The sequence below is a fragment of the Eublepharis macularius genome, chromosome 13 (genome assembly GCF_028583425.1).
Source record: "Eublepharis macularius isolate TG4126 chromosome 13, MPM_Emac_v1.0, whole genome shotgun sequence".
Classification (NCBI taxonomy): Eukaryota; Metazoa; Chordata; class Lepidosauria; order Squamata; family Eublepharidae; genus Eublepharis; species Eublepharis macularius.
The window spans coordinates 68571136-68583846 of NC_072802.1; the positions used below are offsets into that span (position 1 = coordinate 68571136).

At 45.3% G+C, this 12711-nt stretch overlaps 1 protein-coding gene across 1 annotated transcript; it reads right to left on the reverse strand.

Moving 5' to 3' along the window:
- Positions 1 to 197: 197 nt before the first annotated feature.
- Positions 198 to 11130, reverse strand: DDX55 (DEAD-box helicase 55). The gene is made up of 14 exons (XM_054996814.1): positions 11020 to 11130; positions 9990 to 10040; positions 9806 to 9892; positions 9002 to 9093; positions 8859 to 8921; positions 8285 to 8434; positions 7895 to 8084; positions 6805 to 6887; positions 5527 to 5658; positions 4592 to 4684; positions 4132 to 4246; positions 3769 to 3937; positions 1682 to 1974; positions 198 to 424 (listed from the first exon to the last, which is right to left on the reverse strand). The coding sequence occupies exons 1-14, from the start codon at positions 11125 to 11127 to the stop codon at positions 269 to 271; spliced, it is 1782 nt and encodes a 593-aa protein (XP_054852789.1). The 5' UTR covers positions 11128 to 11130; the 3' UTR covers positions 198 to 268.
- Positions 11131 to 12711: the final 1581 nt, after the last annotated feature.

Consider the following 12711-nt stretch of genomic DNA (forward strand, 5'->3'; position numbering starts at 1 on the left):
GTGAAGCATAGAGGCATGGATTCAAAAGGCCAGTAAGACAAAAACAGGTGGCCATCCCAACCTAGGCAAATGGAAAAGCGAGGAAATCCTTTCAATGCTACAACTAGAGTGGTTTAACAAAACCTCTCAACAGGGGAATGTCGTCTTCATTGTGCATGAGCTGGGCAACGGGGGGGGGGGGGAACCAGAAATCCAGGGTGGGCCATAAGGACCTCCCGTCAAAGTGAGGGGCTTCAGGGTGTCTTAGGGGCTCTATCACAGACTTTCATCATCCTTCAGACTCTGAGTCAGCCTGAGCCGCCTTCTCACTCTGCAGCAGTTTCTTCTCGAACTCTTCCTCACTAATTTTGCCCTTCTTGAGCCTCTTCAGGAGGCGGGTGTCGTTCAAGAGCTCCTCCATGTCCTTGTCTTCCACATCAGAGCCCTGCAGGAAAGGGGGGGGGGGAGACTTCAATACAGCCACCCATTTAATCCCATGGTTTCAGTCCAGCCTACCCCTTTTGCACGCACACACCACTCCATTAGCCTTTTGCTGGACCTAGGACAGACAACTGCACTGTGTCCAGGTGGGCTGTACACACGTCTCCAAAAAGAAAACCCCATTTTAGGTACGGGGCAAGTGACACAATTTAGGAAGACTGCATACATGGAGCTTGCTTCTCGAAGGGCCCTAGTCCTTTCCCCTTTTGGAAGGTTTCCACTCCAAACCTCAGTTCTGAAGATAGTTTCAGGTGAGTAGCTGTGTTGGTCTGAGTCCAGTAGCACCTTAAAGACCAACAAGATTTGCAGGGTATCAACTTTTGAGAGTCAAAGCTCTGACAGGAATGTTGACTCTTGAAAGCTTCGAAGCTTGGAAATCTTCAGTCTTTAAGGCGCTACAGGACTTGAATCAGTTCTGAAGGCAGCCGCCCAGCATCAAAGATTTCTGCTTTCAACAGAAGATTTTTCACTGTCAAAGTAGTTCAAAAGTGGAATCAGCTGCCTAGGGAGGTGGTACGCTCCCCTTCTCTGACAGTTTTCAAGAAGAGGCTGAATACTTGTCAGAGATGCTATAGGCTGATCCTGCACTGGGCAGGAGGTTGGACTAGATGGTCTGTATGGCCCCTTCCAACTCCATGATTCTATGATTTCTTAGTTATCAATGTTTAATGACTTTCTCTCAATATTGTACCTATTAATGTGCATAATTAAATAAAAACTTTTTTTTAAAAAGATTTCTGCTTGCTTGTGCCACCTGCATAAAATCATTTCTTCTCATATTGGAATTTTTAACACTACCTGGCTTTTGAAACAGAAGCATTTCCAGAGCACACAAGAGGGCGACACTCTGCTTTTCTACCTGTGAAAATCCCAGACTACATCCACCTCAAAAGCCAGCTTTGGTATTGGGACTCAAATGCTAGACTTTAAAGAGTGAAGGCTGGGTGTATGTTTCTTCCATTCAGCCATGAAAGTAAGTCTGAGTCAATCATAAAGGAGGCTAAAATCACAGGGTTGTTGGAAGGACGGGTGTTTGTGTGTGTACTGACTGCACTTGCCACCCTGAGCTCTTTCAAAGAAGAGCAGAATCCCAAAAGTAGTAAAGCCAATCCCAGCCTGTGCTCCCTACCAGCCTCCAAAGAGCTGACCCAACACCCTGCTGGGATCCATGCAAAGCCCAGCCAAGAGGCGGGCTGCTCACCTCTTCTCTTTGCCGCTTGGCTCTCAGTTTCCTCCTCTTTTCCTTTTTCGCTTTCTGCTTGGACCAGGCCTGGTTCCTGGGTCCTTTCCTCCTCCCTTCCTGCTCCTGCCTCCCCTTCCTCGGCTCAGCGAGCAGCTTCTGCCTTTGCTTCTCTCGGTTCTTGTCTTTGAACACAATCGAGTCCGTGTCGATATCAACGGGCTCAAAGTCCGGGAAAGTCTTGCCTTTCAACTCCGGCATCCTTGGCATCTTCAGCAAGGCAAAACCTCGGGCCAGGCTGGCGAAGTCTAGATCTGTCCAAATGGAATATGAGAGAGTGGAACAGGGCAAAAGCATCGATGCGATTCGGTAGTGTCTATGAAATGTTCTATGGACATCAAAATCCAGGCCCCACCGTGATAGGGCAACCATACTGTACACTGTTAGATCCAGTTTTTTGCCCTATCTAGACTCTTTAGTGAGTTGGAAAAGACCAGGGCTTTTTTGCCAGGAAAAGATGTGGTGGAACTCAGTGGGTTGCCCTCGGAGAAAATGGTCACATGGCTGGTGGCCCCGCCCCCTGATCTCCAGAAAGAGGCGAGTACAGATTGACCTCCACACCGCTCAGCAGCGTGGAGGGCCATCTAAACTCCCCTCTGTCTGGAGATCAGGGGGCGGGGCCACCAGCCATGTGACCATTTTCAAGAAGTGCCGGAACTCCGTTCCACCGCGTTCCCCCTGAAAAAAAGCCCTGGAAAAGGCTAAAGCAGGACTACTGATGTCCAGGTGGGGCCAGAAGGTCTCCCAGAATTACAACATATCTTACAAGGTAGTGTAAATTTCTCATCTGCTTTGCAGATCTTCAAAAAGAGAAAAAAATAGCATAAATCATACATCAAATATCTAGCGTCAGTCTACTAGATCTGATTCACAGTCAGAGATCGGTTTCTAATAAAATGTTATTTTAAAGTTCCTCACAAAAAAGTGTGCATGACATCTCTGGAGTCAAATGATATATAATCAGATTTCTTGTAAAGCTCTTAAGTAACAACCATATATGGAAGTGTGTGCTGATGAGCTGTGTGGCATCATTAGTCAGAAAATAAATCTCATTGTAGTAATAATGTGAGACTTTCAACATTTAGTGTTGGAGAGTTTATTAACTTAAGAAAAGCCAGTTGCAAACTGCAGAAAGTTTCTCAACTTGTCAAATAGCACTTCCAGTAAAGATATCTCCTGAATTCCTGTATTTTGAGACAGCCTCCAAGAACTGGCGGGGGGGGGGGGGCGCTCCAGGAAAGCCCTTTCATTTGAGCATTTATTTTAAATAGGAAAATGGAATATAAATATTCAATAAATTAAACGGCTAAAGCGTATTTTATTCAGAAAATGCGATTCTGCAGGGGTTGGAACACTTATAAAATACGAATGGTATAGAGGGAAGAAGATTATTCCTCCTGTAACACCAAAACTCAGGATCACCTGATAATAAGCATTCATAAGGGACAAAAGAACATCTCCGCCAAATGTGAAACTGATGTACGGAGCTCGCTGCCATAAGCATGGGGCAGAGGTTAGAGTGTTGGACTTGAAACAAAGGTTTGAATTCCTGCCCACCATGGATGTTTGCCAGGAGATCTTCAGCCAGTCATTCTCTCTAAGCCTAACCTACCTCACAAGGTGGTTGTTTTGAGGATAATGCAAAGGAGGAGAGAATGATATTGTACATCACTTTGGGTTCCCCACTAGAGACAAAAGCAGGGTATAAGTAAATAAGATGCAGTGATGCCTACTGAAGTAAGAGGGCTTTCCTTAGAATCTTAGAACAGATGCAACAAAAGGGGAGGAGAGGGAAACGAATTTAACACTTCCAGGAAAGAGCAGAGTTTTTAAACAGACACTTAACATACAGTGGAGGTGCTTCAGTGAAGGAAGGAGGGCGCTGCCAGCAGCTGTCAATCTTCTGGCCTAGGGAGACAAGCTAGGCTAGTCTTTCCCATGCCAGAAGGGAGGCAGCGCAACCTTCCAGCTGCTCTTGAACTTCGGCACTTATTTGGGGATACATTTAAAACACACACGCAAATATACAGGCTGCAGGTGTAAATTACCTTTGATCCGGAAGATGAGACTGCATTCATGTTTGGCATAGGCCTGCACGCATGATACAAACGCCCTCATCCCTTTCTCGTACATAGCTCTGTCAGCCAAACTGAGAGATTTCAGTTTAGGCAGAACATCTCCCACGTTACTCTGCAGTTGCATTTCCTGCATGGGACACTATCAAACGAGATAAAAGTGCAACTTTTTTAAAAGAAACCCTGGAAAACATTCATCTTTGTGCAGCTAACCTGAAATGTTACACATGAATTCATTTTAATGTGCAAAAATATTTTGCACGGCACAAGAGTTGTGTTCCAGACAGAACATGGTAACTCAACCATGTACCTTTTGATAGCAAATGTTCGACTCACCTTTTGGTTAATTGACAGGAAACTGACGTATGCTTCTTCCATGGGAAGCAAAAATACAAGTGCACTGCCCATGTGGCCAATGCGTGCGGTGCGGCCGCAGCGATGCACAAAAGCGCTGAAATATGGGGAAAATACAACTTAGCAAGAGCAAAAGTTTTCGTGCAACAGAGCCTGCTACTGATGATGAGTATACTAAGCTGCTGTATGCAGAGCATACAGCACCCAGCTCTACGCTGTGTGATGGCAGCAGCTCTCCAAGGTAAACAAGGAGAGAAAAGTCTTTTTCCTAATACTGGAGATGCTGGGACTTGGACTTCCCACCTGCAAAACCACTTTCTGGAGCACTGAGCGTGCCCAAAACATGGCAATTTAGAAAGCCTTCATCTCTCTGCAATTTTAATTCTTACAGTTCTCAGGAAATGAACTATTAAATCCAATCTTAAAAAGAAATTAAGTGTACCTTGCATTGCTTGGAGGATCGTACTGCAAAACCCAGTTCACTTCTGGAATGTCTATGCCACGGGCCATCACATCGGTACACACCAGAATGCCACTAGGAAAGTCAGAAAAGATTGTAACATTAAGGAACCGCCTTAAGCCACGGGGAAAGGTGGGATTTGCATATTTTTTTTTAAAAAAAATTATTGGTATCAAAACAACTATTTACATGAAATACATAAGCTAATCTACAAATAAATTTTCGGCAATAATCCTTGTACAAAATATCAGGTACAAAAACAAATAGTAGTACAGAAGAAGAGGAACAAGTTGCATACCATAGGGAGTTTTCTAAAGATGACCGACAGATGCAATGTAACTCTTTACACTATGTTTCATGAACTGTCATAAGTTTAAATATTTCACAAAATTTTGATCAAAGAACAGGATTTGCATATTTTAAGCAAGGATAGAGGCAGTTACATAACACACATGGCTTTTCAAACTTCATGACCTCCAAGGGAATCCCTCCCACATCAATGGTCAGCCATAAATCTTCTCCCACCATCACACCACAGCTGCCTTCTATCTCCTCCACCAAATTACTGAGGATTTGAAGGAGTTCACCAAGACAAGAATCCCCAACATGGCATGTGTGGGCACTATGGTACCTGCCAACACCTTTCCTGGTGCCCACCAAGTGTTTCTAGAAAGTGGGTGGGGAAAAGTGGGGCTTTTCCCCAGCATGGCATCTGATTGGTTGTGCAGATGGTCAAAAAGCAGTAAGGGTTCATACAGTCATCTCTTCATTGCTCCCACACAAAAAGAAAGCGCTCCACAGACCACAGCCCTTCAGGGTCTCGCATTACTAGGGGGCGGGGTGGAGACAGACAGTCCAGTACGGCACAATGATTTCCCACTATTGGCTGATTTCGCCCTTACAAAACCCCTCCTCACCTTGGGAGCATCCGGAATTCTGTGAATATCCTGTTCCGCTTGTGTTTCATTTTCCCATGGATGCACATTATTTTCGCATTTTTAATCAAAGATTCCAAAGCCTTCCCATAATACTCCACGCAAGCACAAGTACTGTAAGCATAAGATACACTGCAAAATATTACCCGTAGCAATTCTCAGTTGTTATGTAATCAACAGGCCAGTATTCGATGGATGAAGTCACCAGCTGCTGGAAGACCCCAGGATACAGTTCTGGGGGGAGTGACTTTTAAAATCCCCCCCCCCACACACACACACAACTTTCTCAGCTAAAGCAGCCTTCTGGAACTCTTACAGTGAAATCCTAAGCAAAGATATCCCAGTCTAAGCCCACTTATTTCAATAGGCTTAGACTGGAGTAACTCTGCTTAGGATTTTACTGTTATTTGTGCAGTTAGGGGGAACCCTCCCCTCCTGCACTCTAACCCTGATCTGAATCAGAGTCACAGGGGCTGCTATTTGGGGGGGGGGGACAGTCTGAAGCTCAGAGATAAAAATGTCATTGGGTCAGGATCCTGCATATAACAGGTGGCGAAGAGAGCCCTCAAATCATAGCTGATTTATGGTGACCCCTGGTGGGGTTTTCATAGCAAGAGACTAACAGAGGTGCTTTTGCCATTGCCTGCCTCTGCAACCCTGGTCTTCCTTGGAGGTCTCCCATCCAATTACTAACCAAGGCCGACCCTGCTTAGGTTCTGGGATCTGACGAGATCAGGCTCACCTGAGCTATCCAAGTCAGGGCGCACATAATAGAGAGAGGCTTAATTCTCAACAGATGCAATGTGGGATATAAAATATTGGAGGTGGGACAGAATTTGTCCCCCACCCCTCACCTATTCCACAGGACCACCAGCAGCAACAGCATAAACACACATATGTGCATTAATATGCAGGTCTAAAGAAACAGCGGCCAGGACTGCTGAAAGACACTTCCATCCACCAATCTACTTTTTCCACGCCACACATATTTGATAAGACTCTAGCATCTTTTTTTTCAACTGAGATGTCCCAGGCTCTTCAGCTTTCCTTCATAGGAAAGATGCTCCAATTCCTTAATCCTGTTGGTTAACCTCTTCTGTACTTTAGGAGAGATCTGGCCCAGGGACTGTATCTAGCCTCCACCCAACATGCTCAGTAGGGCTTACGCATGCATTTAACTATGCTATAGAGGGAATGCATTAACTGGGCCTTAGTCGATTGCACACAACACCCAACCCCTGTACCAGTAAAAGGCAATACCTGAAAAAGACAAGGTGTTTTTCTGCCTTGTGGAGACGAAGGAAATGGACGAGCTGGTTAAATTTCTCATCTGCTTTGCAGATCTTCAAAAAGAGAAAAAGAAAAGACAGCAGAGGCATAAACAGGAGCACGAAACATTGCAGGTCATATTGAGCCAGGCTTTGTGAACAACGGAAGCTGCCCATGCAACATTTTGGCAGCATGCTGGGGGGCTGAAGACGGAAACAGTTAACAAATAAAGTCCCACTTGACATAAGAGGACTAACTGCTATGGAACTTTTTCAGGGATACAATGAACATGAAACAGGTTTTTAAAACTGCCATTGCTCAACACTATGCTGCTACCTGTGAGATTCTGCACATGGCAGCCATTTCTAGAAGTGTGCATGGTGCTCTTACTTTGACAGAGATGGTACTTAAGGATAGACAAGCAGAGATGCTGAAGGTGTGGGAGCTTTGGGGAGAAAGGACATGGGAGGTACTGAACCGGACCCCTTTTTCTCTGAAGCCTGAAGCTCCAGCTGTCACCCCAGGGACATTGCTGTCATTCAGAATGCCTCTCCACCTGCTTCTGGCTTCAGCCCTACACCTGCAGCCTCAGGCCTTGTTAGCGTTTCTCTCTTGATCTCCCCTTGCCTCTCCCTCCCCTCACCCATGAAACCTCCTCAGAGCAGAGAACTATCTTCGACTGCTGTCACACTGTAGAACCTCAACTGCGTGGATGGTTCTAGAAAAACCACCATGTACACACCCAAAGGAGTAAGAGATCAAACGGCTCTTGAATCTCCCATATCTCTCATCCTCCAACAAGATCAAGATCCTGTGTAAAACAGAGTGGGGGGAGGGATGAGATGAACCTGGGACCTTCTGCAGTTTCTAGCATCTCCAATGGAAAAATTTTAAGAGCAGCAGGTGATGGGAAAGACCATCCTTTGCTTAAGACTATGGACAGCTGCTGCAGCTAAGAGGAGATTAGGCTAGGCTAGAAAGACAAACGGTTTGACCCACAGTGTAAGGCCATGTGTTCATGGTTCCAGGCATCACTGTGGAAGACACGACACACAGGTGTGGGAAGCATAGCCCTCCTCACCATGTAATAGTTCTGAAGCCTCGTTGGGGTCTTCTGGGCATTGCTTGCCAACACTCCCTTCTCCTTCACCGAGATACGGACCGGGTTCCGGAGGCCCGCCCTCACCAGGTTCTCCACTTCTTGGGTTTGTGTTGCTGAGAAGAGGCCAGTCCGTCTCTGCTTGGGCAAAAAGTCCAGAATGGTATTTAAACTGCAAGTAAACACAGTTTCAGAATGAGATGGCATTTCGTCTCTGTTCCCAGGGAGCTTCTGGAGATGTGCTTGTTTGTTTGTTTGTTCCAAACAGGACACTGCCGGTCTGTGTTCCTTTGTGGACAGAGAGATGGGAAAGACTGCAGACAAGTCAAGGTCTGAACAATGGAAGGTGTGCCCTGCTCACCAAACAAATACCTGGCTTCAAAGCCCATATCCAGAAGCCGATCTGCTTCATCTAAGACCAGCACATCAAGGGATTTCACGGATCTGGCCAAATCCAGTCCATCTGATTGCCTTCGGAACATGTCCACCAAACGCCCAGGCGTGGCTACAACGATGTTTCCGCTTTTGGGTATAGAAAAAGAAACATCTCAGGACGGTTTCGTGGGAGAGCCTGACTTCAGACCAAGCTAAGAAAAAAAAAACCCAAATACTTTCATCTTCTCAAATTTGAAAGGGAGGTCAATGACAAGAGGAAAAGATGGGCTGTTTTTTAAAAGTACAGAACACTCTATCAACTCAGAAACATTCTATCAACTCCTTCCTGCAAACTTCCCTACCACCCTCCTCCCTCCCTGCTCTCAAATCCCAAATTCTGCTGCCTCTTCTTAGTGGCAATTCCAAACCTCGTGTCTTCTCAACCCTTCCAAAGTCTATAAACATGCAAGGTTAGCAAAAACTGACAATAGTGAGGAAAAGATGTACACAGCATTCCAAAGCATGCTGGAAGTTGTCGGACCTCAAAGCAAATTCATCATTAGTAACTTACCCACATTCTTTGAATTTTTCGATATCTTCCATGGGATTCTTCCCACCAATTAAAAGGCACTGGCTGAAACGAAAAAGACACACATGACCTTGAAGCCCAACAAATAGTCACACTCAATGTCTTACCAAACAGGCTGCACCTACCTAAACTGTGGAAAATACTTTGTGAAGTGGGAGATCACCTCATTTATCTGCATCGCGAGTTCTCTCGTGGGAGTGATGATAATTGCACCCACCTGACAAAGCATACAGAAGAAGAGAGAAACTTTTCAAGGGGGCTTTCATTTGAGGCCACTGATACATGCATACTCAACAAATGCATTTTCCTGTATATTTTAGTAGAACACACAAAAACTGGCATAGTAGAGAATGGAAAAGAGGGCAAAACTCTGAGCTTGCCCAAGAACTCATAGAAGGCCACCGTCGCCTCAGCTGCAAGTAAAGAAACCCTGAATATTATAACAACAACAACAACAACATTCGATTCATATACCGCCCTTCGGGATGACTTAGCACCCACTCAGAGCAGTTTACAAAGTATGTTATTATTATCCTCAAAACAACAAACACCCTGTAAGTGGATGGGGCTGAGAGAGCTCAAAGAAGCTGTGACTGACCCAAGGTCACCCATCTGGCTTCAAGCGCAGGAGTGGGGAATCAAACCCAGCTCTCCAGATTAGAGTCCTGCGCTCTTAACCATTACACCAAAATGACTCTCCATATTTGAAAGATACTAGCTAAATGCCAAAATGTTACATTAAGTCCATTCAGTAGCAACAATGCAGACTGCTGAAGATGGTGGTACTCCAGAAAAGTCAACCAAAAAAAATTGCATATGAATATTGTAAGTAAAACCATTAGTATTTGTCTAACCAATTACTTCAAGCCACATTCTAGCTCCTGCAAACAGTAAAGAAAAAACAGTAATAAAGAAAAACAACTTTTTACCTGCATTTTCTTGAGCTTTTCTTCCCGTCGGAGAAGAATTTCTATAATAGGAATAACAAAAGCTAACGTTTTCCCACTGCCGGTTACCTGGGGGGGAAAGGAAAAGGAGGCACTAGAAAAAAGTTTCTTTAGTTCTATATGAAGAGAGTAAATGAATGAATACAATGAATAACAAAATACTCACTGCTTCAGCAGCAACATCCTTATTTGTCATAAACAAAGGAATCGTTGCAGACTAAAAGAGAGATACATTTATTTATTTTATTTACTTTATTTATACCCCGCTCTTCTCCCCACTGGGGACCCAAGGTGCCTTACATAATTTTCTCCTCCCTTTTTTATCCCAATAGCAACCCTGTGAGGTAGGTTAGGATGAGTGTGTGTGACTGGCCCAAGGTCACCCAGTGCACTTCCATGCCAAAGAAGAGATTCGATCCTGGGTGTCTTAAGATTTTAGACCAGCACTTTAACCACTACACCACATTGGTGCACTGCACCATTCTAAAGAAGGCAATATAGGGAGAACACTTCAAGAAAGGCAGAAAATGTCCAAGGGATGCTGCTATAGATCTTCTCTAAAAGCATTGAATTGTCAGGAACTCTCAGTACTACAGCACTCTTGATGCTTTGCTGGGATTTGAGTCCAGTGGCACCTTCAAGACCAACAAGAATTTTCCCCCCAAGGGTATAAGCTTTCCAGAGTCAACACTCCATCAGATACAAGGAGGCGTATAGACTGGGATATAAAGGCTCAGGGATCTCCACTCCTCCCTGTATATGAAGAAAGGAACTTTGACTCTCCAGACCTCATACCCTGAAAATCTTGTTGGTCTCTAAGGTGCCACTGGACTCCAATCCTGTTATCGTATCCTCTGAACTTTTAAGGCCAGTACTTGGAATACGGGCTGGAATTTCTCTTAAAAGGGGAAGGCATCTACGGGAAAGGCTGGAGAAGTTTCCTCTCTGAAAGTGCCCCAGATTTGCTTCCCTCTCACCTTCCACCCATGATTGCCAGCCTCCAGGTGGTAGGTGGAGACCTCCCGGAATGCCAGGCCATAGAGATGAGTTCCCCTGGAGAAAATGGCTGCTTTGGAGGGTGGACTCCACTCCATGGCATCATGAACTATTGAGGTTCCTTCCCTCTCCAAGTCTCCCCACCACCCCAAATCCCCAGGAATTTCCCCACATGGAGGTGGCAACGCTACGAGTCCTACCTGTACCGGCGTCATCTGGGAAAAGCGCAGCTCCTGCAAGGCTCGCAGGACGCCCGGGCTCAACTGGACCGGCAGGGACTCCCACGAGTCCTCGGCCACCGGCTCCATCTTGCCCAGGCGCCTCGCATGCGGAGAGGGATTGGGTCCACCCACTCCCAAGTCCCCCACATGGTATTAGTCCGTCCCTTCAAGCGACCGGCCAGGAAACGAAAGCTATGAAACATTGGTTCCGTACCAGAACGCCTGTTTAGGGCTCTGATGGCACAAGACAGCCCTCCCCAACCCGCATCCTTCTCTGCGCTAATTTCTATTCATTTTTATTCCACCCTTCCTCCAAAAGCTCAGTGGAGCACACAAGTGTCTACCACACATCCTCATGACAACCCTAAGCTAGATATATGTGTACGGCCTCTGACCTATGGCAACCCCTATGAATGAAAGATCTCCAGAACCTCCTCTCATGAACAGCCTTGCTCACATCTTGCAAACTGGAGGACGTGGCTTTCTTTATTGAGTCCAGCCATCTCACTTTAAGGTTTCCTCTTTTCTAGTGCCTTCCACTTTTCCTAGCATTATTGACTTTTCCAGAGAGTCTTGTCTTTTCATGATGCGATGATGTGACCAAAGTACAATAGCCTCAGTTTTGTCATTTTAGCTTCTAGGAAGAATTCAGCAGGCTTGATTTGATTTAGAACCCATTTTTTGTCTTTTTGGCTTTCCATGGTATCTGCAAAACTCTCCTCCGGCAGCACATTTCAGGTGAGTCAATTTTCTTCCCGGATGCCTGGCTCAAAATCCTGGAGTCAACTTCATGACTGAGCAGGCATTTCTCCCAGGTCCCAATACAAAATTCTTACTCCATCATCGTACTGGCCATGTCTGAAGGAGTTCCAACTCTTGAAATCTTACTCTAAAAATATTGGTCTGTATGGTGCAAATGGACTCATATCTTGCTGTTATACTATTAGAGAAATCTGAATTCCTCTCACAGAGGCAACTTTCAATTCTTTTGTTCTCCCCCCCCACCTCCATTTTCTCCTCACACCACCACTTAGGTTAGGCTGTGAGTTACTGGGCCAAGGTAACCAAGCACACTTCCATGGCAGAGTGGGAATTTGGGCCAGAATCTCCCTCATCCTGGTCTGACTCTAACCACTACACCATGCTGGCTCTCACTGCTGCATTCCCGCAAACGTGTTGCTCTCAGGATTTATCAACGTGCTGTGGGCATTATTATTTACAGCAACTGTGCGGGGTATCTGGTTAGAAAGGCATGCTTCTTACTCAGCCCACCAGATTAAAAACCTATTAACTGATTCATTTCCTAAAAACTCTTAGTTACAAAAAATGTAGAAATTATAGGTCTATTAATAACTATTTGTTAAATGGAACGAGGCAAACATCTCTAGAATTAGTACCTGGTGGTGACAGTGAAAAGAAATCCTGTGTTAAGAAATCCTGTGTTGGGGGAGGATGGAATAAAACTGCAGACATTTCCTCAGCAGGGTCTTGGGATTTGATGCAACAACACACAGGCAGGGCCCATTTTGCCACACGGAGTCCTCCACGATCCCCTAAAGTGTGATTTACAAGCTCCTTTAATTCAGCAGGTAGCTAGTTTTCCTCAGATTTGGCACCCAGCTAGAGCAAAGTTCATTCCTGGATTAAAATTGGAGACACTCAAGGATTTCC

Excerpts from the sequence above, each read along its gene's own strand:
- DDX55 (XM_054996814.1), bottom strand. The coding sequence starts at position 11,127 with ATGGAGCCGGTGGCCGAGGACTCGTGGGAGTCCCTGCCGGTCCAGTTG. Across the intron at positions 9,094-9,805 it reads AAAAGCTCAAGAAAATGCAG|GTGGGTGCAATTATCATCAC; the intron begins GTAAAAAGTTGT and ends ATGCTTTGTCAG. Across the intron at positions 8,435-8,858 it reads GAAAAATTCAAAGAATGTGG|CGGAAACATCGTTGTAGCCA; the intron begins GTAAGTTACTAA and ends TATACCCAAAAG.